This window comes from Fusarium falciforme, chromosome 1 (genome assembly GCF_026873545.1).
Source record: "Fusarium falciforme chromosome 1, complete sequence".
Lineage (NCBI taxonomy): Eukaryota > Fungi > Ascomycota > Sordariomycetes > Hypocreales > Nectriaceae > Fusarium > Fusarium falciforme.
In genome coordinates this window covers 1535594-1559808 of record NC_070544.1, presented here as the reverse complement: position 1 = coordinate 1559808, position 24215 = coordinate 1535594, and the positions used below count along the sequence as shown (strand labels likewise).

Genomic DNA, 24215 nt, shown 5'->3' with positions numbered 1-24215 from the left:
TTCCCCAGTGACAAACCATTGACGGGTTGGTTTTCTGAAGGGACCCAGTACGACAATTCATCAGCTTTGACTGACACAGGGCAAGGGTTCCCGCAGTCCTCAGTAGTTGATCAAGGGGGGGGCTAAACACAGTCCGCAATGACCAATTTAAGGAGCAGGTGGCAAGAGTCTCTATTAGAAATAGAAGGTCGCCATCCTCCGTCTCAGCCGCCTTAGCGAACACACCTGAATATGAGAATTCGCTAGGATGAAGAGCCTGGAGCAAGCAATGGGCCTGAGATGGTTCAATGGGAGAATTGATACTCTTAAGGTAGCCACAGAAGATTCACAACTCCCAGTTCTACCCATGGCTTGCCCGGACATGGTTACCTCGCACTTTCATCTCAGGCTCGTGGTTCCGGCTGGTGAACCGTCTGGCGCGCCACATTCAGGATGGCAATAGACGACAGAGTCAACTCGACAACGCAACCTTCTATGGCCGTAGACAGGTCATGACGCAGGGACATTGAGGGCTCAGAGTCTAGAGTGTGCTGGAGCTGACGTGCCAGATCTGTGACCTTCTTGTCCTCGGTTGGTGGAACTGACTCTGGAAGAGGGCACGAGAGGGCCCCAGTTTACCTTGCCACAGCGGATACTGAGTCCATCCAACATTAGGTTAATCAGATATTTCGGATGTGGATGGCTCTGCTTTGGTTCTGATGCAAGGAGGTGATCGGTTGGCAAAGAGAGCTGCGTAGCTTTGAAGTGTGTATCGACGTGTCGATCTCAGATGTAGCCATATCCCGAGTGATGAGCTCTTCCAAGTTGACATTCTAATTCCAACCAATTCATATAGAATCACGAGATATTTCAATGGTTTGATGGCAGCATCGTCTTCCCTCGGACACTCCCTACGAATAGCAGGCACATCGCCGATACGTTCTCATCGACCCTCCCCTTGAGCTACTGAACCAACCCATGAAGACGCACGTAGTAATGCTACACAATCAATCGAGAGCCTTGTGGTTTGAAAACTCTGCAGGGCCATTCGTATTATCCTAGGTTCAAATTGCGCAGTCCCCCAACTCTGAGACAGCTGTCTTTGATTCATGCAGGAACACAATTGGCTGCATAGAGTCCCCCTGGTTGAGAAGACCTTGCAGGCAATGCCCCATTTTGATATCCCAGATAGGCCAGCTCTTGGTGAGAGCTAGATCGGGTCCCATATCAAGTCTTGCGCTGAAATGAGTTACAGCATTCCAGGCCGGCGCAGGACCGGTCGACACAACCATTACCAATTTTTATTCGTCCAAGAATGAAATTGAGATCAAGTATCGCTAACCGGCAATTGCATAGGAGGAGAAACCAGCAGCTGTATCCCAAATTCTCGTAGTCCAGCCACATATCGCCGACGTACTCAGCTTGGAGTCTTGTGGGAATCCAACGAGGACGGCATGGTCCTGGCGGCATTCGAGAGTCTTGCGGCATACACGACGCTCCAGCAGTGTTCCTATTTTCAATCCTGTTAGATTCAACGTCTACGTAAAAGAGTATCTTTCACACAAGCCGCGGGCCGGGATACCGCCCTGCAGGAATGTGAACGCCGCAATGGCTGATAGACAGGGCTGGAGTAGCATAATACCAAGCCCCTAGACAAAAATAAAAGGAAGCCAGTCCCTCCATGAAGACAATTTCTAGCTCTCCTAGGCTAAGAGGATAGTACCTCCATTGGAGAAGGTTTCCTAAGCCACCCCTCCCGACATGGTTGTGAAGAGTATTTACCGAAATGGCGGTTAAACATGCTACCCAGAAATCCAAAGAACTCATGTCCGAGGGAGAAAACGGTCTCAGAAACAATTACAGAAATATCCATCATCTCTGAATATAGCACTAGTCCAGATAATGCATCGTCATGGACAAGCGTGGTGAGTGTGCCGACAAAGGAGCTTTTTCAGGTTACAAGCACATTCTGGACATCACTAGGTAGGATCCAAGATACCTCTTAAGAACGATTCTGCAGTATCTTGTATGGTCAACTGGGAATTCGGCTTATGTTACTTGACTGGGACAGATTTAAACGATATCCATGGTTTATAACTCATGAGCTAAGAGAAAACCAAACGGCCATCGCCAAAATACAGGGGCCCAAGTCTAGAGGCGATGACTGTCGATGAAATGTTCAGAGGCGACGAGGAAGACGCTGCCGAAAGGGGTTTGCCGCAAAAGTGAAAACGGTTCTGCTAGCAAACAATTTAGTGTGAATTATAACGGAGGGAGCTTCACCCCATCTACCGATCTCTGACTTGTTGGTGTTGTGGCGGGGTGATTATGGAGAACCCCCTTGGGAGCTACCAATTAGGACTATGCGGCAGATGAACTATCACAAAGTTCAGATGATAAAATGAATAGTTAGACGTTCATTTTTGCAAGAGTGCTGCCGATGCTGCCTCCTCGCCATGCTTCCAGTGGCCAGTGTTGAGGCAGTGGGATGGGTCGAACAGCAAGGGCTACCACGTACCTTCGATCCTCCTAGACTCGCTTGTTTTGAAGAGCATTTCCCCAAGAAAGCCCTCATCTATGAAGGGCTTGGCAACGGCCCTTGAGATCAATGGCTTTGTCATGTCTTGTGACTACAATGCTACAGTTTCTTACCCTCCAAGATCGAGCAGGGGGACCAACCCCATTATCTAGATGACTTGGCATACTCCATTCTGCAATAGTAACGTTATTAAACATGATCGAAAGATTAGCATGAGAGATTCTAATACCACCTTTGACCAAGGATACGGTATACGTGGCGACGCTGGAGTGGCTGGTCGGCACTACAACGACCCCTGGATGAGGAACTTCGACATGATATCACTAAGTTAGAATGAACAGATGGGTATAAAGGTCAGGTAATGCTTAGGGATGGGAGTTAGGCAGTATTACCTAAATGTCCAGATAAATCTGGTCAGAGTTAGGGGCGATATTTAGGTGTGGACACAAGCTCTGAACGGTCGAATAAATGCCATGCGGCCAACTTCGCTCAGGAGGCAATTAAAAACGAGCAAGTGATACAAATCATAATTTTATATACCCAGCCAAAAGCGCAATTCTACAAATTGGTATAGAAAAACAACAAAGTCGCAGTTCCCCGTTAACCCAAGCCTGCATGAGCTCCAATTGTCCCACAATCAGGGTATATCGCTGAACCGTTTGCTCCCATGCCCACAAAAAACACGAGAGAAAGACCATCTTGGAATGACGGCGTCATCTATCTAAGCCTCGACCTGGATCTGGGTGAAGATCTCCTGCGCGGTGTGCTTGGTGATACCACCGGTGACTGGCAGGTTGGTGTACTGCTCGAGGTAAAGATCAACCTCACGAGCAGCCTGGCGACCTTCGTTGATACCCCTGATGAAACAGTTAGCTTTTGGTTCACAATCAAGAACACATGTTTAGTGATAACTTACCAGACAATCAGAGACTGGCCACGGCGGGCGTCACCGGCAGCAAAGACACCCTCAATGTTGGTGCAGTACTTGCCAGGAGGCGTCTTGACGTTCTTGCGAGCGTCCTTCTCAATGTCGTCACCGAGCACGCGAGCCTCAGGGCCAAGGAAACCCATGGCAAGCAGGACAAGGTCAGCATTGAAGTACTGCTGAGAACCGTCGACCTTCTTCATGTCCCAACCACCGCTGGGAGACTTGGTCCACTCCACCCGAACGGTGACGATACCCTTGACCTTGCCGGAACCGTCGCCCATGAACTCCTCAGACATGATGCAGTACTCACGAGGATCCTTACCAGTGTGCTGGCGGACCTCGGTGTGACCGTAGTCCACACGGTAGATGCGAGGCCACTGCGGCCAGGGGTTATCGTTGGCACGCTCAGGCGGGGGCTGGGGCAGCAGCTCGAAGTTGGTGACCGACTTGGCACCGTGGCGGAGAGAGGTTCCGATACAATCGTTACCAGTGTCACCACCACCAATGACAATAACGTGCTTGTCCTTGGCAGAGATGTAGGTGTTGTCGGCAAGCTCGGAGTCGAGGAGAGACTTGGTGTTCTTGTGCAGGAACTCCATGGCGTAGTGGATGCCGTCGAGCTCGCGGCCCTTGATAGGCAGATCACGAGCGACAGTGGCACCGGTAGCAATGATGACAGCGTTGTGGCTAGCCCGAAGGTCGTTGAGAGAGGGATGACCCTCTTCACCAACAGCAACACCAGTCTTGAAGATGACGCCCTCAGAAGCCATGAAGTCGGTTCGGCGCTTAACGATACGCTTGTCAAGCTTCATGTTAGGGATACCGTACATGAGCAGACCTCCCAGACGGTCAGCACGCTCGTAGACAGTGACGAGGTGACCAGCCCGGTTGAGCTGATCAGCAGCGGCCAGACCAGCGGGGCCAGAGCCAATGATGGCAACAGTCTTGCCAGTGCGGACCTCGGGAGGTTGGGGAACCATCCAGCCCATCTCGAAACCTCGGTCAATGATGGCGCACTCGATCGACTTGATGCCGACAGGGTCCTCGTTGATACCCAGGACACAAGCACCCTCGCAAGGAGCAGGGCACACACGGCCAGTGAACTCGGGGAAGTTGTTGGTCATCAGCAGACGGTTAAGAGCATCTTTCCATTGCCCTTGGAAGACCAATTCATTCCATTTAGGGATAATGTTGGAGATGGGGCAACCAGTCTCGGACTGACAGAAAGGAACACCACAGTCCATGCATCGAGCTGACTGATACTTGAGCTCATCCTGGTCCAGGCGAGAGCTGAGCTCAGCCCAGTCCTTGAGACGGGAGGTCACAGGTCTGTACTTCTCAGCGCGACGCTTGTACTTCATAAAACCCTTAGTCTTGTCAAGAACAAGGGCGCGCTTCTTCTCAGCGGCGTTGTCGCCAACAGCCTCTTCGAGATCCTGGAGTTTGGCGGCCTTGTCTGCCTTCTTGGTGTGAACACCCGAGACGACGGGCAGGTTGTACTCGGCACGCTTGGCCTCTGCCGCCTTGGCAGCCTCCTCCTCGAGAACACGCTTGTAGTCGACGGGAAGGACCTTGATGAAGCGAGGCAGAGCACGGTTGAAGTCAACCAGGATGCGAGCCGCACGCTCGGATCCAGTGTAGTGGTGGTGGTCCTCAATGAGACCGCGGACGAAAGCAATCTCAGTGGCGTCCTCGATGGGACCAGCCTCAACCATCTCATCGTTCAGCTTGGACATGAAGTCGCCGTGGACATCCAAGATGTAGGCGATACCACCAGACATACCAGCCGCAAAGTTGCGACCAGTAGATCCAAGAATGACAACGCGGCCACCAGTCATGTACTCACAACCGTGATCACCAACACCCTCAACAACTGCGGTAGCGCCCGAGTTTCGGACAGCGAATCGCTCAGCTGCAACACCGCGGAAGAAGCAAGTACCAGTGGTAGCACCGTACAAGCAAGTGTTTCCAATAAGGATGTTCTCCTCAGCCTTGAAGACAGCAGAGCGAGGAGGGTAGATGATCAGGCGACCACCCGACAGACCCTTGCCGACATAGTCGTTCGCATCACCCTCCAACTCAAGTGTGACACCAGGGGCGAGGAAAGCACCGAAGGACTGACCGGCAGAGCCCTTGATATTAACATGGACAGTGTCCAGAGGCAGACCGGCCTCTCCGTAGCGCTTGGAGATATGGTAGGAGAGGGAGGTACCCATCGCTCGGTCAGTGTTGACAATGTCACACTCGATTCTCGAGGGTAGACCCTTGTCGAGGGTCAACTCGGCCTCAGAAATCAGCTTGTTGTCGAGTCGGACATAGAGCTTGTGGTCCTGCTTTCGGACGTTGAAGGTGGCGACACCAGGTCGGAGCTTATGGGCTGGGGTCAGGAGGAGAGACAGGTCAATGTTGGCTGTCTTGTTGGTTCGCAGGTCATCGCGCATCTTGAGGACTTCGACGTGGCCAACCATCTCGTTGATGGTACGGAAACCAAGCTGAGCCATGATGGCTCGGAGCTCGTTGGCAACATAGTAGAAGAAGTTGATGACATGCTCAGGGGTACCCTTGAACTTCTTGCGCAACTCGGGATCCTGAGTAGCAATACCAACAGGGCACGTGTTCAAATGGCACTTGCGCATGAAGACACATCCCATGGCGATGAGAGGAGCGGTGGCGAAGCCCCATTCCTCAGCACCAAGCAGACAGGCCAGGGCGACATCGCGACCAGTCTTGAGCTGTCCATCAGTCTGCACAACGACACGACCACGGAGATCGTTGAGGACCAGAGTCTGGTGAGTCTCAGCCAGACCCAGCTCCCAGGGCAGACCGGCGTACTTGATACCAGTCCATCGGGAGGCACCGGTACCACCGTCGTGGCCAGAGATCAGGATGTGATCGGCCTTGGCCTTGGCGACACCAGAGGCGACGATACCAACACCAACCTCGGAAACAAGCTTGACGGAAACTCGGGATCGAGGGCTGGAGCACTTCAGATCGTAGATCAGCTGCTTCAAATCCTCAATGGAGTAAATGTCGTGGTGAGGAGGAGGCGAAATGAGACCGACACCAGGAGTCGAGTGACGAGTGCGAGCAATCGACTTGGAGACCTTGTGGCCAGGAAGCTCACCACCCTCACCAGGCTTGGCACCCTGGGCCATCTTGATCTGAAGCTCGTCAGAGTCAGCCAGGTAGGCGGAGGTGACACCGAAACGACCAGAGGCGACCTGCTTGATGGCAGAGCGCATGGTATCACCGTTGGGAAGACGCTGAGATCGCTCAGGATCCTCACCACCCTCACCAGTGTTGGACTTGCCGCCAAGTCGGTTCATGGCGACAGCAAGGGTAGAGTGAGACTCCATAGAGATGGAACCATAAGACATGGCACCAGTGCAGAAGCGGCGGACGATGTCGGTCCAGGGCTCAACCTGGTCAATGGGGACAGGAGTGCAGTCCTCAAACTTGAAGTCGAGGAGACCTCGGAGAGTACAGTTCTTGATCTGCTCATACTCGGAGCGGGAGTAGGCTTCGTAGGACTTGTCGTTCTTGGTTCGAACGGCGTCCTGGATGTTGGCAATCGAGGTAGGGTCGTTGACGTGAGGCTCACCGCCATCACGCCAGTGGTACTCGCCGGACTCGGGAAGGCCAGTAGGTCCAACGGTGGATCGCGAGGGGAAACCACGCTCGTGGAATCGGAAGGCGTCTTCAGCAATGAGCTCAAAGGTCAGGCCCTGGATGCGGGAGGCAGTGCCCTTGAAGCATCGCTCGACAACGGACTCGTCGAGACCGAGGGCCTCGAAGATCTGAGCACCCTTGTAAGAAGCAAGAGTTGAGATACCCATCTTGCTCATAACCTTGAGGATACCGCCGTCGCACGAGTGCTTGTAGTTTCGGATAAGAGCATCATCGCTCAGTTTCTTCTTGATAAGACCCTCACGGTTCAACTTGAGGATGCACTCCATAGCAAGGTAAGGGTTAATGGCGTCCGCACCATAACCGAGAAGAACACACATGTGGTGGACCTCACGAGCCTCGGCAGTCTCAACAACCAGGGCAGCCATGGATCGCCACTTGTTGCTGACCAGGTGGTGGTGGACCATGGCAGAAGCCAGAACAGCAGAGACCGGAACGCGGTCAGGGGAAGTGTTACGGTCAGAGAGAACAATGACACGGTCTCGGGCCTCGATAGCAGCAGTAGCCTCTTCGCAGATCTTGTCGAGGTGGCTGATGTAGCCCTGGACACCCTGGCTCTTGGGGAATGTAAGGTCAATAGTCTTGACAGTCCAGTCAGAGTAGGTGGAGGACATGTTGTTGATGGCATTGAACTCCGGGATGGAGAGGATGGGGCTGGGAAGCAGCAGACGACCGCACTGGGAGGGGTCCATTTCCAGCAGGTTACCCTGAGGGCCAACATAGCACTCCAGAGACATGACAATGGACTCTCGGATAGGGTCAATGGGAGGGTTGGTGACCTGGGCAAAGAGCTGTCGGAAGTAGTCATAGAGCAGACGAGGAGCCTGGGTCAGGCAAGCCAGAGGGGCATCGTTACCCATGGAACCAAGGGCTTCCTTCTCATCGGCGGCCATGGGGGCAAGCAGCAAGCTAACCTGCTCGTGAGTATATCCAAAGGAGAGCAGAAGGGGATCAGCCTGGAGAGTCTTGTCGTCCAACTTGGGCGCAAGGTCCATAGCCTGCTCCATGGTCTCGAGGACCTTGGGCATGGTAATCAATTCCCTATCAAGCCACGCTCGGAAGTCGTGTCTGCTAGCAACAGCCTCCTTCAACTCCTTGTCGTCAATGATACGGCCAGCCTGAGTATCAACCAGCAACATGCGACCAGGCTGGAGACGGCCCTTCTGGATGACAGTCTCAGGCTCGACGGGGATGGTACCGACTTCGGAAGCGCAGATGATACGGTCGTCGTCCATGACGTAGAAACGGCAAGGTCGAAGACCATTTCGGTCCAAGTTAGCACCACAGTATCGGCCATCAGCAAAGGTGAACAGAGCGGGACCATCCCAAGGCTCCATCTGGCAGGCAGCCCATTCGTAGAATGCGGCCTTCTTGGGGTCCATGTGCTGGTTGCCTTGCCAAGCCTCGGGGACCATCAGCATGACAGCCTCGGGCAGAGAGAGGACTCCGTTGATGGTCAGAAGCTCAAGAACGTTGTCAAAGGCAGCAGAGTCAGAGCCACCGTCCTCGACGACGGGGTACATCTGCTCAAGCTCCTCCTTGAAGATATCAGACTGCATGACACCCTCACGGGCGCGCATCCAGTTCTTGTTACCTCGCAGAGTGTTGATTTCACCATTGTGGGCAGCCCATCGCAGAGGCTGAGCACGGTCCCAAGATGGGAAGGTGTTTGTGGAGAAACGAGAGTGCACCAGGGCGAAGTGCGCCTCGTAGTCGGCGTTGACGAGATCGTGGTAGTAAGAGTAGACTTGTACAGGAGCAAGCTGACCCTTGTAAACAATGTTCTTGTTGGAAAGGGAGCAGATGTAGAACCAGTTGTGCAGTCCAATGCTCTGAGTAGCACGCTTGCGGAGGATGTACAGCTGTCGCTCGAAGAGGCGATCGTCGAACTGCTCAGGATCAGTCATCTCCGGAGCAACGCCGGCACCATAGGCGGAGGCAAGGACGACAAAAGGCTGAGCAATGATGGGCTCGCGAGACTTGGCAGCGGGACCCAGAAGAGTCGAATCAACAGGGGGCCGTCGCCATCCCAGGACTCGCAGACCCAACGACTCGGCAACATCTTCCAGCTGCCTCTTGGACTCCTCAAGAGTCTCCTCGTCGGGCTTGAAGAACAGGTTTCCCACGGCGTACTGGCCCAGAGGAGGCAGCTTAATGTCCTCCTCCTTCTCAAAGTTCTTGATAAAGAACCGATGGGGAATGGATGTCATGACACCAGCACCGTCACCATCTCGAGCATCGGAACCCACAGCACCGCGGTGGGTCATGTTGCAGAGCAGGTTTCGGGCTGCAAGAGATCAGTCTTGTGCAACTACACTTGGGACGAAAAACTCACCATCGCTGACAATCTTGTGGCTAGGCTTGCCCTTGATGTGGCAAGCAAAGCCGACACCACAGGCATCCTTCTCGAGAGAAGGGTCATACAGACCCTGCTTCACCGGCAAGGCACCAGCCCACGAGTCATTGTTATCAGTCTGATACTCATAGGGGATGTATGGTTGTTGCTCGGATTCGATATGGATCTGTCGGTCGTCGAATTCCTCGTTTAGGCCCATGCTAGGCGAGGGTGTCGACCGGGTCTAGGTGGGGTTGGTGGGGGTGTTTGGTGGGGTGGAGGATCGCGGGGTTCCTCGGTGGAAGAGCAGCAGTAGCGACTCTAGCGGAGATCTAAGCATTTGGAATTAGCATGGGTAAGGGGACAGGATGGATACGACAGGTAGAATGGATTGTGCAGCGAGATCCAGTGGTCGGGCAATAAAAATCCAAGGTTATTCCTCCAGGCTGCCAATCCCCACAAACTGTGCCGAGGTTGGTGCGAGATGGATCCTTCATTGATTCCCATTCCGGCTTCGGGAGTGGCGCTGATAAGGGTATCTTGCGATAAACTCAATCCGTCAACCACACAAGATGCGGCCGTGTTGCCCCGCTAAACAGCACCAGTGGCTCCCACCACACTGACTCTGTGCCGCACCATGAGTCGCCGGTGAGCTGATTCCGTTGCGGACATTGCTCCCGAGAACACATCACGGCAGCTGTCCACTCCAAGACAAGACGACGCAGTGCCAGGAGAGGTTCACGCAGCCGCATCAGCCAAGCTTTCACAGCTGTCTTGTTTGGGCCATCGACCCACAAAGTGGCCAAGTTGGTGGTCCTCTCGGTGGTCTCCCGGGCGGGCCCCCTTGCCCCGGTGTGCAGAGTGGGATGTTGCAGGGCGGCACAGCCAATAATGGCCCTCGCAATGCCAACAATGCATGCGGCTAAGACAAGGGGCCCCTAGGAGGCGCCTGGGGAGGACGTCACCTCGGCGATGCCACCACTGGCCGAACATGGGAACAAGCGCCACGCCAGTCAGAGAAGCCGCGAAACCGGAGAGATGGTTGCTGCATGGCTCCGCTACAAGAGTCGTTGTTTTTTATCGGTTGAGAAGGTGACATGTGATTTCGGGACTGTCGCCAGTTGAGGTCTTGTCGTTTTCTCCTGGCAGCGATGGCCCGTTTGTCGATTCTCCATGAATTCAGGTCGGAGGCACAGGCATGTCGTCCATAGTCGTAGGAGAGAAGGCGGGGTATCCAAACAAGGTGCCGAAGTAATGAGGGATGCAATGAGGGCAGCACTCAGCACACAACTTACCAGGGATGCTTGGTCCTCTTTACCAGAGTAGGGCAGTAAAGCGAAAGGGTATCAAAATGCGACTGGCTTGCAGCGGCAGGATAGGCACGTTGGATACTAGGGAAGGGCGAACGCGAGAGGACAGAGCAGAGAGGTAGGAGGAAGAGGAAGGGCGAGAGGGAAGAAAAGTTGGAGGGGGAGGGCAACGGGTCTGCTTTTATGGAAGGAGGAGAGTTGTGGGAGGTGGATGGGGAGCAACCTGAGGGTGGGAGAATGGGAATAGATGTCCGGAGCCGTCACCAATGCTAAAGCAGTGCCAACTCGGTCTCTCGGCAGCTCAGAGCAAGCCAACTCGAGTCACAGCTCGCCCAGCACTGGCAGTCTGCTGGGGGGTCTGCCCGGTTCGAGTCAATCGACTGGGTCCAGCTAGGTCCAAAGCAAGCAGCTTAATCCAAGCCCCACGAAAGGGAAATGGGCGAGCAAAGAAAAAAAAATCCAATGGAGCGGCTGCGGCGTGCGTAGATGGTTCAGGCTAGGTACCGGGGGAGGGGTGTGTGTGAGGGGAAGACGGGGAGAGGGGGGGTACGTAGTGTAGGGCTCCAGCTCTCAGGTTGAGTGAGGAGAGGAGAAGCAGACAAGACGCATAGCGGAGGAGAGCAGCCCAGCCCACAGTCGCACTGCGAAGACGGGGAGACACACACGGCGTCAGAAACGGAGGGTCCAGGGAGCAAGCCCACAGGGTTATGCGTAGCGGGGTGGGGGACCGATGATGCTGATGATGTTGATGGCTGGCGCTCGAGTAAACGCTGGCGGGGGTTTTGATGAGCAAGGGTGCACTACACGGAGTCGAGAATGGATGGGATGGCGGAAGGGTGCATCAATTGTGTTGTGCTGGCGTCTATTGAGAGGTTGGATGGCAGATGTATATCACATGGGAAATCCAGACAATCCGCTTGGATAGGTCGATAATATCTAGCTTTTTGCGTTATCTATCAAACTTTCTTCTTTGTGTGCTGAAGAAAAACAAAAACGACCTCGTCGCCCCCAAAACACCATGGACGCCCACTCCATGTCTAGGACAGAGACAAACTCCTACTACGTCTTCGGCGTGCAGACCCCGAACCCGAACTAGGCGGGCGCACACCACCCTACCGTGGACCGATTTGTCTACCGTTTTTTCTGGTTAACTTATGAAATGGGGGAACGAGAAAGCACATGCCAACAAAAACAGCGCAGGCAAATGAGGTTCCAGGCATTTGCACGACGCTCCCGTCATTGACATGCCACCATCCGGGGCGCATCAGAGCAGTCAGAAATTCATGGATTCCACGGACTGCCAGCCTAGGGTGGGCAAGCCCTCATCCCCTCGGCGTCACTCCCGCACCCCAGGTGCCGCTGCCCATGGGCATCTCGGGCATTTGGACCTTGCGATTCGAGCCTGTTCCGCCGATGCGCGAGGTCCAGGGTTGGTTGATTGAAGCTCGGACACGTCCCATTCATCCATACGGAATGCCGCGCTTGAGAGAGGTTTACGTTTGGCCTCTGCTCTTGGTCCCAGCTTTCCCATCCCCCATGCCAAGTTGAAATAACCATATCCATGTCTACCTACCTATTTCTTCGGTATGTGTATGTCGTGATACTATATCGGCCTTCCCCTTCCATCCTTCGGGTTGTCCTCCGAAGCAACCTGGAGATGCGAGTCTGGAGCCTCGCAGGGCTTCAACGCCTTGTCCATGACCTGCCTTAGCCCGTCTTCTCCATCCCGCCGTCCCGCCACCCGTCAATCCAATCTTCCGCTCCATCCCTCTCCATCGTCCGTCCCGTTCTCTGCTCCATGTCTTGCCCTCCACTTGTTCCATCCATCCTTGATCCCATCTATCCATTCACCCTCCTCCGTGGATCGGCATGTCTTCGGACCAGGGGATCCTGCTTCCCCGGCAAATTCCCTTTCCTCTGGGCGGACACAGGCAAGAGGAGGCGAAAACGCCCATCTTTTGCTGGGCGAGATGGCACTCGGAGATGCCGTGGATGGAGGAGCTTCGACGAGAGAACCCCTCCTTTCCGATCTGCACCGTTCAAGGGATGAGATCTACTGCCAGCTACGTCTTTGATACCGGCCAGCCCACTCAGAGAATTGATGACATACTGCCCACATACCACTACCGTACGCTCGCCTCATTGAGATGAGATGTCCACTGCAGAATGCACATCCTGGTGTCTACCAAGGTGTTGTTTCCCCCATGTATTCGTTGACCGAAATACCTGGTCTGCTTCTCCATGTTGCGGGCGCTCACCGACTCGCTTACACCGTGGCAAGCAGACAATGCTCCCCGTGTTTCTGAATTAATCAAGCCATGCACCGTCGTTGCCTGATTCTGATCCTCTTACCGTTGTCCTGACCTGACGGCACGGTTGACAAACCCAGAAAAACACCAAGCGGTCAGTCCGTCAGCCCGTTGGAGTCAGTCAACTTACTCGCGGTGGATACAGACAGACAAGCAACCATCCATGCAGTGGCCAAACAGCCTCAATTGCTCTCCTCCCCCGGCCATTTCTCCTTTTGCGCTTCTCTCCGCTCCTCTCCACTCTCCGCATTCATATCAAGCCCGATCTGTTTAACCGACGCGAGGGGGATGAAAGAGATCTTCCCTCACTCGGCCCAATCACCTACAGGCTGATTCGGCGTTGACGGCGCATCTCTATCTCTTGTCAATCTGTGAATGGGTTTGCAACATGGTTCGTGTAAGAGAAATCCGGCCGAGGGGACGAGACTCTACCGCAGGCCAAGGACCAGCCACGCACGAGCGCACCCCACAGAGCTGCAGCTCCCTCCGTCACCCTTTCAAGCCTTTTCCCTCTGTCCAGCGACGCCTCAAGCCAGGGTCGAGGGCGCTAGGGTGCCAGGCAACCAGGGTCCGGCTGGATATAGCGCCGAATGGCTGGAAGATGCTGCGAATCCGTGCGACGCCGCCTGGAACGTTAAACCTACCTCCGCAGGGATCAGCTTCGACCTCTCAACTTGCGACACCAATCACGGCTCGCCATTTTCAAAGCCCAGGCTGGCCGATGTCGCGCCCACGTTGCTCGCCTCCAAAAACGAGGCTAGAGAAGGGCTGCGATGAGCCATCCCGTACGCTTGCGAGCCTGGGGGACCTTTGACGTACAGATGCTGCGCGCGGGGGAGCTAAGCCGGGTCTGATTCGTCGGGAGACCCCCAACTTGAGCCATCTCGCAGTCCGCATCTAGAGCGACCTCTCCGAGGAGCTGGATGTTGCATCTGCTGCGCTGCGCAACGGGCGCGAGATTTGAGATGTGATTCCGCGAGTCACAGCTATCCGCCCCGACGTCCCTACGCACATGCGCCATCACCGCAGCTTGCTGCTACGTAGCATGTCCGTCCCTCTCGTCTGCAGTTGGGCAAACCCAACATTGATTGTCACGCCAGGCTGGATATTGAGGCTTCCCAGGGCTGATCAAGGGACTGGGGTCCTCAAACTGCAGAGCTGTTTGGGTTTGGCTATGATCTTCACGATTGGATGTCATGGCTGCCAGTGCTGTGCTTCTGCCACGCCGCCGCAATTCCAACCGGCGTCATCGACATACGAAGCAAACGTTACTGCTTATGAGATGAAAACTATCCCCCGTCATCCTCATTGGCGAGAACCTTGGTCAAGGCCGCCGACCAAGCCGAATGGGCTTCTCGGTCTGGCGTGAGAAGCAGGCCACACAGCATAGCGGAGTTGGCCCTGAGATTATGCCCTGGGGGTCTTCGGGATGTTTGCAAGACTCGCCGAGCGCACAGCAGAGGCGGCCGAGGCCCTGACCCTCTATCTCCATGCCTCCAGTCGTTGAGTGTCGTCTCACGGTCTGCCATCACCCCATATCGCACAGTCACAAAATGGACAACAGAAAATTGGGGGAGGCGGCCAATCACGGACCCAGCCGTCTTCGGTGCCGTTTCTTATCTCGAACCAACCAACTGCTACCATCGCGTCTGCGGCATCTCTACACTAAAACGGAAGAAGCTCGTGCCGTAGAGTCGCACACCACACGGCAGCCAAGGGTGCGAGATCGCCTAGCGCCGTCTTTAGTCGACGCCATCGCGCAGACGCACATGTCTCGCCACGCTTCGGGGGTCCCTGCGAGGTGCGAGGGGCCCTGTGAGGTTCTGCGAGGTGTTGCAGACGCCTGCAGCGAAAGACGTCACTCGTTTTGGTAATTTGAACCGGTCGACGACTTACATGGCAGTCAAAGGAGATGTTCCATCAGCCATGGCTGCTGGGACCGCCTGTCAGCGGCGGCGGATATTCAATTATCAATCAAGGCCTCTGCTCATTGTCCATCTTCTTTGTGTAACGGGCGACGTCTAAAAGTCGTGGTAGCAGGCATCTGGCTCGAGCACACGGATCTCATCCCCATCTTCCCCGACGCATGCAAACATGGCCCTACCGAGCCTCACGGTCTTTGTCCTCCGCCAACCATGACCGACACCTTGACGAATACGTGTACAATGGGATTTCTCCTGAACAACTCGGACGCATTGCAGGATGGATGCTGGTGGCGGACCACACACATACGTCGGCGCCGTATCTCCTAGCGCGAGTGCTACAGTTTCTTATCTCTGGGCCTGGCATGCTAAAACGGCGGGCAAATGGATGCCGAGAGCAGCTCAAATCAAGTCGAGGCATTATAAATATGAAAGCGAGCAACTGGCCGGGCGGAGCCTGTGGTCCTGTGGAGGTCGAGACGATGGCAGCAAACTTGGGGGTAAGCTCTCAGGAAGAGGGCCGAATTCGGCGGTGCTAACGGTCGGCCTGCATTTTTGCAGTGCGTGTCGCGGATTTGCGGAGCCGTCATGGCCAGTACCTACGCCCACAGCCTCACTCGCACGCAGCCTGGACGAGCCAGTTCCCGATTCCCGACGACTCAAAGAACCTCCCTCCTTGCGAAGGACGGGGCAGATGCCGACGGACCTCCACGGTCCAAGTCCGGGGTTCTCATCTCATCAAGGCGGTCCTCGGCGGGCACCCCCAGCGTCCTGCTCAACCTACTTCCCCCGACCGCAACGACCCGACATCTCCCGAGGTGCAACTCGAATGCCATTCCAAGTCTTAGTTCCGAACAGCATAGTCTGTTTCGGTGCATAAGGGAACGACCTAGCGCAGGAGCGGAAGCGACGCTGCAGGAGTTTGTCGCCGAGCAAGGGTTGAGGCACACCCGATGGTCCTTTTTTTCCCTTTACCTCACACAATGAATAAACCCATCGGGCGCATCCCCTTGCGACCGAACGAACGATGGGCAGGACTGGGAAAAGGAGAACCATCCCTCTGAGCTTGGCCGCAGGCGGTGAGTTACAGAGTTGTAATTTCACAACGGCAGAGTTGCAGTCGTTGTCTGGCCTTCATTTCCCAGAAACACGAGCCTAGAACCTAGTGTCGAGCCAGAAACTGCCCACACCCAGTTGGCATTCCCCCAACCGATCCAGCCGCTGCAAAATTAGGGGGCCCTACTTGAGCGAAACCCTGGAAATCCGAGGGGCGTCCTCTCTTGGGCGGAATTTCCAGTTCGTAGTCTCGGTTTCTGTCGATCGAGTTGAAGATTCATCGTTGTCGTGGAATTTTTGTTGGTGATGTTTCATTCTTGACCTGCCTGTAAAGGCATTTCGGCGGCTGCGGCTACTAAGCGCGGCGTCGCGCCTGTCGCGTGAATTGCCCCGCCATTTTTGGAATGCACCTCAGCAACGTTGGCGATACATACCTTATCTTCAAAACATCACACATACATCCATCAGATTCGACGGTGACGACGCCGTCGATAACTCCCATGTTTACCACACTGCCAGACTTTACACCACGGGATGTATGTTTCTTCAATTCTTCTGCAATCGCATCTACTAACGCCCAACAGTCACATCTTCTGTGGTATAGATCTTCTCGCAGTTCCTTCTCCCCACCGGGACCCCTCGAAGAACTCAGCAGCGAATCGCAAAATCCTCAGAATGCCGGGAACCAGTCGCGTCAGCGCGGCAAGATTATCGAGCGCTCAGCTCTCGCGCGTCTCGCCTCGGACGAGCAATACATGCAGCGGCGACGGCTGAATATCCAGAATTATGGCAGTGGCTGGCTAAAACCACCAGGTGTGCCCAAGACTCTGCACCAGATGCGCGAGGAGAAACGGGAGCAGGAAGAACATCAAGAGGCAATGCGACGGGAACAGCTAGCTCAGGAGTTGGCCGAAGCTGAGGCAGAAGGCATGCCCGAAGACGGCACAATGGACGATGTACAACTCGATGGTGCTCAGGATCTAGATGACGAAATTCCCGATGCTGATGATGGATTTGGTTTTGACGACGACGACGATGATGAGGACGAAGAAGATGAAGGGGAGGAAGAAGAGGAGGATGACGATGCGACCGAAGCAGACGAATCAGCACTCAGGGAAGAGCGACAGAACGACCTCATGGCTTCACAAATAAGAATGAACGATGACACGTTCCGAGAAGCTCTAGTCCGAGGCGAGCCAGACGCCGGCGACATGTACGGTGACGGCGAGGATCTCGAGGCGGAAGATAATGGCCATCTTCTCGACGAAGACGATTTCACCCAGGAGGGTACGGACGACGGGCTCGGCGTGGACATGGATGCCGACCTCGATGACGACATCCCCGAGGCCGAGAGCGGTGGTTATGAGCACACCGACTCCGAGGCCGAGTTGACTAGCAGCGAGGAAGAGGCTGATGAAGATGAAGAGGATGAGGACGAAGATGACGATGACGCTGATGTTAGCTATGCACCTCGCTCCACGACCCTCCCGCCTCCACGATCACCAACATTCCACGGCCGCTCCAGCATGTCACATCCACGCGTCAGCATGGACCTCAGCAACCTCCTCTCCCAGGACGGCAGCAGCTTCATGGAGAGCAGTCCAGCTGGACGACGTGCCCGCCAAGGGTAGCATTTGATGACAGGACACGAACGAGATGGGATACGGGATAGAAATAGGGTTTTTGGGAAGTAGCTTTTATATACCCTTTTGTTTTTTGGCCTCATTATCAAGAATTGAGAAGATAAAATGAACGCGCTCTTGGTCTCACTGGATAGCTGGCTACCAGGCAAGTCAAGAACGGCGAAGATTACAAACTTTGTATGGGCAACGCTCGACGTGATGATGCTTCTCATGTCTGCCCGAATATTTACTCCCCCCATATCATGATGCAGAAAAAAAAAATCCCAATACGCCATCCCAAACGCCATCCAGAAAAATGCACCCCTTACTGCCTTCTCTTTTTCCTCATGGTGAACCCTCCAGCTCTAGTGTGGTTGTCAACTGGACATTGACATTTGGCCCCCGTCAATTATGTACCCTCCATTACTCGGCGTTTATCTCGTTAATCCGAATCGAGTGTTGTTTTTGGCATTAAAAGAGCCACACGTAGGTAAAGAGCAGGATGACGGCAGCAAAGAAGGCGATCCAGACCTTCCAGCCCACACCAGTTCGCTCGGCCATGAGGAGCATGCGGTTCATAGTGCCGCGGAGGCGGACTCGTGTCGAGTCGAATGTGTCGTTCATCTTCTCGGCTAGGGCCGAGGACTCGCGGATCTCGTCTCCGATGGCGACCGTCATCTAGAAGCCAGCTGTCAGTGTCTGTCCAACTCAACTGGCTGTATCCTCCCTGTCATTTCCTTGTCTCCTCGAGAAACCAAGGGAAAGGCATGGGAGAGCGTCCAGAGAAACTCACATCCTTCAACACCTTGACCTTGCCGAGGATACCCTCCACCTGCGCATCATTCTGGCTCTCGAGCTCATTCAACACAGCATCACTGTACTGTCCCCTCCGGTTCGGAGTCGCAGACCTAAACCCGCCCCTCGCGGCCGCCGCGCCGCCGTCGTACCCTCCAGCCCCGAGAGGCGATGGCGAAGGAGCCCCGTATCCGCCGTAGCCGTACCCGCGGCTCGGGCTGGCGCTGACGGGCCGCCGCGAGGCCGCATCCCCAGTGTATCCCTCGAAGAGCGCGCTGCGCGAGTCGCGCTGGTGGAGCGATGAGGCGCCGAATCTGTTTTTGGTCGCGGGATTGTCAGTGAGTGTCGATGTGGTGACGTGGTTGCCGCTAAGGACAAGAGAGATGCCTGAGACGAGACATACCGTTGCGCCATGGTTAGAGGGTTTGAACAACTAGGAGCGGAATTCAAGATTGAGCCAAGAGGAAAGAGAATTATGTTTTAAGAAGGAAGAAAAGAAGAGGAAAGGGAAAAAATCGAGGGGCTCGCGAATCTCGGACTTGGCCCCCTACGATGATCCTGGTTGGGTCAACTTTTTTTTTTAGGTGTTCGTGTTCTCTCTGGCCTGGTCTGATGATCAGGGGAGGCGGAAATCGGGGGGGTTATGGGGACGGGGTGATGGACACATGGATGGATACGTACCGACCGAGGGGCTGCCCAATGATGGATCCAATGCCATCGCCACTTGAGTTTAAGCTCAACATTGCGAGAACGACAAAGGATTGGACACGATTGGTAGATTAAATAATTATGCCTGGGGATTGATCAAAGACAGATGAGAACTGTTCTTTCAGGGGTGCTCAAATTGGATGCTGACATGGTCAAAAACGTGTACAAGTTCATGCAACTAACCATCGAATCTGCATCAACGGCCTCTCGCAGATTCAAGACAGCCTCGTATGACCGTATTAAGGTGCTTCCATATTGCTCCATGTCTAACTAATGGGGACAGTAGCTATGCAAAGCAGAGAATGCTGGGTTTTGGCTGATGCTATCCACGACTCCCTCCATCCCGCCCAGATCCCAAATCCAGGCCCGAGTTAAAGAGTTGCCTGCCAGTTCCCGTTTTTTATTTGTTCACGTCCCAAATCATAACATCATGCCTCTCCCACCCGTTAAATCCTGCGCGAACGTGTCGTCAAATCGAGGTTTTGCGACTTCTCGACGTGCGCCAACTTAGTCGGACATCTTGACATCCTCGGTGGGCTGGAAGTCGTCATCATCCTCCTCATCCTCGTCCTCGGCGGGATGTTGCTCGGCGGCCTTGGCAAAGTCGATGACGGCGCCTCGGGTGCGACGGCCACCCTCGACGATGTTGTTGAGATCAATCTCCTCCATGCCGTCCTCATCTGTGCAGAATGGTTAGCTATGGTCAGGGTCTAAGTATTGCGAGTGGGCGTATACCAGCTTCGACGACCTAGGAACCCCATGTTAGTAATGCGTACGGAAATAAACAAATCGCGGCAGCACATACCTCCTCATCATCGTCACTGTCGTCATCATCATCATCCTCGTCCATGGCAGTATCCTCATGGATATCCTCAGGGGCAGCAGCGCCCTTGCCCTTGGACTCGGCGACGGTATCCTCCTGGATCTTGGTGGGATCCTGGGGAATGGTAGCGCTGTTCTCGGCCATTGTTGCGGTGGAGGATGTTATTTGCGGTAGTGTGGAGTGGGGAAGTGGTGTTTTGGTAGAAGTTCGCAAAGAATTGGGAGTTTATGCAAAAGCGAAAGATGCGACGCGAAATGCAGGTGAGCGAGCCAAGTGAATTGGTTCCAGCGCGAGCGGGTTGCGACGAGCTTCAGTTTTAAAGCAGGTGCATGCGACGCCCAGCCAGATCTTCTCATAGCAACCGCTCTAAGCCTGATTCGTCTTAGCGGTATGCGACCTTGGTATGGTTTGCCGTGTCACATGGTCTTGCACGTGATGCTATTGATTCTTCCCCTGAATACAGCGCCCAGGCAAGGGAACAAGCAAGCAAAGAGAAGGAATCAAAGAGAAAGTGAGTACGGTCAGTTTGTATCAATCCATGTTGATCCCCGGATACTCAAAATCACAACGCATCATGGGAGAAATGGTCAGTTGGCAACATACAGGACACCCCCCAGAGCATGTACCGAGACACTCAATTCGAATCTGAACCAGGCGGAAAGCCATGATACTCGAGACCTAGGGCGGAAGAACAGGCTCCCGCCATATCACAATATGTTGTGCTTGGTAGTGAAGGCATCCCGCTGTACCCGGCCGCCGTTCACACGTCCACGTTCATGAGAACACACGGTGAACATAGAGGTCTCAGATCGTACACACAAAACCGGGATCAAGTGAATTCGTCGTAAAATGGTTGAATTAAAGCGGGTATTGATTGCGCTGTATCCTCTATTTGTCGCCTCCTCCGGCCATCGACATGACAACCACAACAGCAATAAGCCACCAGTACCTATACCAAACAGTTAGCATTCCATCACTCTTAGGTCTTCTGGGAGAAACAGTTTGAACTCACTTTTGCAAAAACGTCTTCTCCTCCTCCTCGCCCACCTTCTTGCCGTTGGGCGACAGCACAACCGGCTTGTTCAGCTCCGGCTGGCTCCCCTTCTTGTCCGCAAACACAACAGCCTTGGGACCGAAATCCCTCGTCTGCCCAGCGTCGATCCGCACGCCCTTGAACGCGACGCTGCGCACGTCGCCGGCGCTGTCCACGGAGAGCATCACAGTCGGCGCGTAGCCCTTGCCAAAGTTGTCGGCCGACGCGGCCGTGGTGCCGCTAATCCACTGCGAAGACTTGGTGTCGTAGAGGCCGATGCGGACGAGCGATGCGCCCTCGGGTAGCTCGGGCGCCTCGTAGGAGATGACTTCGGTAGAGGAGAGGGCGGCGACATCGTAGGCTACTTCGGCCAGTGGTACAGGGGCTGATGCTGAGGAGTGGACAGGCTGGACATAGATCTGGGCGGTGCGCGGCTCAGCCGCAGCAAGCGCAGCAGCGCAGATGGTTGATAGAAGTGTCGTGATCCTCATTATGGGCAGCGCAGTGGGACACGGCTGTATTTTTAGGATGAGATGGTTGTCGTGGGGGTGTAGACCGTGTAGCTGTCGATGCTCGGAATTGACACCTAGACAGCGTCATGCCCATGGCGGCTGATCCTCGGTAGAATTCTCCGGACGTCCAGGCCTACCCATGGAGATGGGGAATTGGCATAGAGGTCCCAGCTCAACGGCTACCGCCTCAAGACCCTGGACATGGAACACGTTTGATTGATGAATAATTGCTCTTAAGTCTGAAAACTTGTCTCTGGCGAAATGCAATGTAATTTTTTCGACATAATGGTCGAGTCTAACGTCTGCCTCCCAAGCTGTGTGTACAGATGCTTCATTGCCCAACCCGGTGATGCTGTCTTAAAATGAATCAATCGAATCGCCCCGGTCCCCAACGCCAGTAAATGTCGTGTTATGCAGGGTCCACCCTCGGTCCCTCCGTCATGGTCATGCATCCATCCGCTCGCCATGTAGTATCCGTCCAAATCCGCCGACCGAGATGGCGTCTTCGAGCTGTCGGTCGGTCGGTCTGCAAAGTGGAAATATATGCTCCGATATCGTCTTGGAATGAGCACCAGGCTGACGACGTTCTAATCGTCCGAACTAGCATTATCTTCTCCATCCATGCCATCGGCCTCGGTGTCGTCTTCGTCGTCTTCGGACCCGTCTGATTCTAGAATGTAACCTGGAGTTCGTTCCACCAACCCTTTGTAGTAGGCCACCAGGACCTCTGGATTCGGCACAATCTTCCAGTCCACGCGGTAGAGAAACTCGAGTTCAAGCAGTTTAAGCTCGGCTACTCGAACACCACCGACCCTGGCGTACGTAGTGTTGTTCCAGAAGGAATCGGATAATCCTTTTGCGGCTACCGTAGCCGCGGTTATCAGAAACCGGTGTACAGTCAACGTATTGATGGTAAATTCTGGGTACATGGCGCACAATCGGTCAATGTAATAAACCATGGCCAGTAGAAGCGGCGGTGTCAGGGTCGCATGTCGGGCCAGGCGGTGTAGATAATCTCGAACAGAAATACCGGGTGCAGTCCTGTAATACACGTCAGTTAGTTGGCTCCATTGTAAAAGCTGCAAAAGAGCCTCAAAATACCTCGAGTGAAATCGTGTCAGGCCGCCATTCGATATTCGGATGGCGTCATTTGTAGCTATTAACTCTGCCAGCATGTGGGCAATCAACTCGACCATGTCCTCGACCGGGCAGAATTGATAACTCTCGGGCAAGACCTTTGGCGGCGGCGCATCGGGTTTTGGTCGCTTAGTCGACGGCGGTGGTGATTTGGCAGCGGCAGTGGCTTGCGAGTTGGCCAGAGCGGGCGAACTTCGACGTTTGGTTGGCGACACCCCGCTCAGCGCTTGGGCTTGTTGCACGCTCTGCTCCTGGGAAGGGCGTGAGGGGGTTACGGACGACTTTGACATGGGAGACGGCCGAGGCGACTGCAAGGGCTGCGCCGGAGGCTTCTGGGAGAGCGACGACGAGAGTTGCTGAGCATCGGCGGGGGACCCTTGGACGCCCGAGTCGTTTGCGACATACTGTCTCGGGCGCTGGATCGGAGACGACTTCATAGCGTCGGCAGAGGAAGAGGCGCTAGAGCGTGTGGAATGCCGTCGCCGGAGAGCTGGCGAAGGCTTTGAGGAGTGCTGGGGAGACGACGTCGCATATCGAAAGACGGTAGGCGAGGCATTGGTGGAGGCGGACAAGGCAGGAGACGTCTTGAGCATCATCTGCGGCGCATGGTCGAGTTGTCTGTCGTCGGTTCGTCGGTTCGTGGATGTCAGTCGAGGGGTTTTCGGCTGTCAAAGTTCAAAGTGCGTGGTTGATAGGGCTGAGGGCCGGCTGGAAAGGAGGGAGGAGAACAAAGGGGATTTGAAGATTTGAAGTGGCGACCAAGGAGCACCAAGTTGTAGATATGGGGTCGAATCGAATCGCGAATTAGATCATGGCGTTGGGGTCGATTCCATGTGGACGCGACACTGCGCAAACTGGCTGCCAAGAACTGGCGCTATCGACGAGAACGCTCACCGAGGGATATCAGACTAACAAGAACAAAGCCCCCAATGCGGCTGGGTTATGGTGGTGCACCGATGCAATGGTGGCTGTTTGTCAGACACGCGCGCACGAAGAGTTTGGCTGGTGGAATGGTGCCGGATGGCGGCCGGGCAATGGATGGGTTGTGTGGACTGTGAGGGAGTGGGTGTGGATATTGGGTCGCCGGCGGATGGGCTGCGAATGGGTGCGTGCGCTGAGCAGGAAGGGACAGGCCGGAACCCTTCGCACAGGGTGAGTCCCTGAGACGGTTTTCCGGGCCTTCTCGGTGCCTTTTGGGCAGTCTAGGTGGTTCTCGGGCCTCTAGGAGCCTCTGGCTGAATTCCCCGTCTCCAGCTGGTGCTCTTTTTCCCGGCGTGGAACCTGCCGGACCGCGCTGCCTCAGTCAGGAGGAGGTCGTCTTCCAAGCCGTTAGTTACCTAACGCAAGCTTGGCAGGCCTTGTTAGGACTCGGGGGATGTGTGTGCCCTCAGGATGGGAGCCTTGGGCTACTCCTTTCGGAAATAGATGTGTAGAAAATTTTCCAGGGGCCGTTGAGAGCCGAGAAAGTGTGAGTCCAAGTCGAGGGCGTGATTCTGGTGGTTCTAAAGATGATGTCAGTG

At 54.8% G+C, this 24215-nt stretch overlaps 6 protein-coding genes across 6 annotated transcripts; 1 reads left to right on the top strand and 5 right to left on the bottom strand.

Annotated features, from left to right (window-relative positions):
* Window positions 1-3239: 3239 nt before the first annotated feature.
* Window positions 3240-9688, bottom strand: NCS54_00040100 (Glutamate synthase; the record flags this gene model as incomplete). Its single annotated transcript, XM_053146053.1, has 3 exons — window positions 3240-3375; window positions 3435-9420; window positions 9469-9688. The coding sequence occupies 3 exons, from the start codon at window positions 9686-9688 to the stop codon at window positions 3240-3242; spliced, it is 6342 nt and encodes a 2113-aa protein (XP_053002028.1).
* Window positions 9689-16469: 6781 nt separating this feature from the next.
* NCS54_00040000 (Hypothetical protein) lies at window positions 16470-17696 on the top strand (the record flags this gene model as incomplete). Its single annotated transcript, XM_053146052.1, has 2 exons — window positions 16470-16601; window positions 16650-17696. The coding sequence occupies 2 exons, from the start codon at window positions 16470-16472 to the stop codon at window positions 17694-17696; spliced, it is 1179 nt and encodes a 392-aa protein (XP_053002027.1).
* A 462-nt stretch (window positions 17697-18158) lies between these two features.
* On the bottom strand, window positions 18159-18896 carry NCS54_00039900 (T-SNARE coiled-coil-like proteiny domain-containing protein; the record flags this gene model as incomplete). The annotated part of the gene is made up of 3 exons (XM_053146051.1): window positions 18159-18365; window positions 18481-18796; window positions 18886-18896. 3 exons carry the CDS (start codon window positions 18894-18896, stop codon window positions 18159-18161), a joined length of 534 nt encoding a protein of 177 aa, XP_053002026.1.
* An 801-nt stretch (window positions 18897-19697) lies between these two features.
* NCS54_00039800 (CHZ domain-containing protein) lies at window positions 19698-20157 on the bottom strand (the record flags this gene model as incomplete). Its single annotated transcript, XM_053146050.1, has 3 exons — window positions 19698-19870; window positions 19926-19938; window positions 19996-20157. The coding sequence occupies 3 exons, from the start codon at window positions 20155-20157 to the stop codon at window positions 19698-19700; spliced, it is 348 nt and encodes a 115-aa protein (XP_053002025.1).
* Window positions 20158-20901: 744 nt separating this feature from the next.
* Window positions 20902-21603, bottom strand: NCS54_00039700 (Hypothetical protein; the record flags this gene model as incomplete). The annotated part of the gene is made up of 2 exons (XM_053146049.1): window positions 21026-21603; window positions 20902-20962 (listed from the first exon to the last, which is right to left on the bottom strand). The coding sequence occupies exons 1-2, from the start codon at window positions 21535-21537 to the stop codon at window positions 20902-20904; spliced, it is 573 nt and encodes a 190-aa protein (XP_053002024.1). The 5' UTR covers window positions 21538-21603.
* A 542-nt stretch (window positions 21604-22145) lies between these two features.
* Window positions 22146-23291, bottom strand: NCS54_00039600 (Hypothetical protein; the record flags this gene model as incomplete). The annotated part of the gene is made up of 2 exons (XM_053146048.1): window positions 22146-22599; window positions 22660-23291. 2 exons carry the CDS (start codon window positions 23289-23291, stop codon window positions 22146-22148), a joined length of 1086 nt encoding a protein of 361 aa, XP_053002023.1.
* Between the last annotated feature and the right edge of the window lie 924 nt (window positions 23292-24215).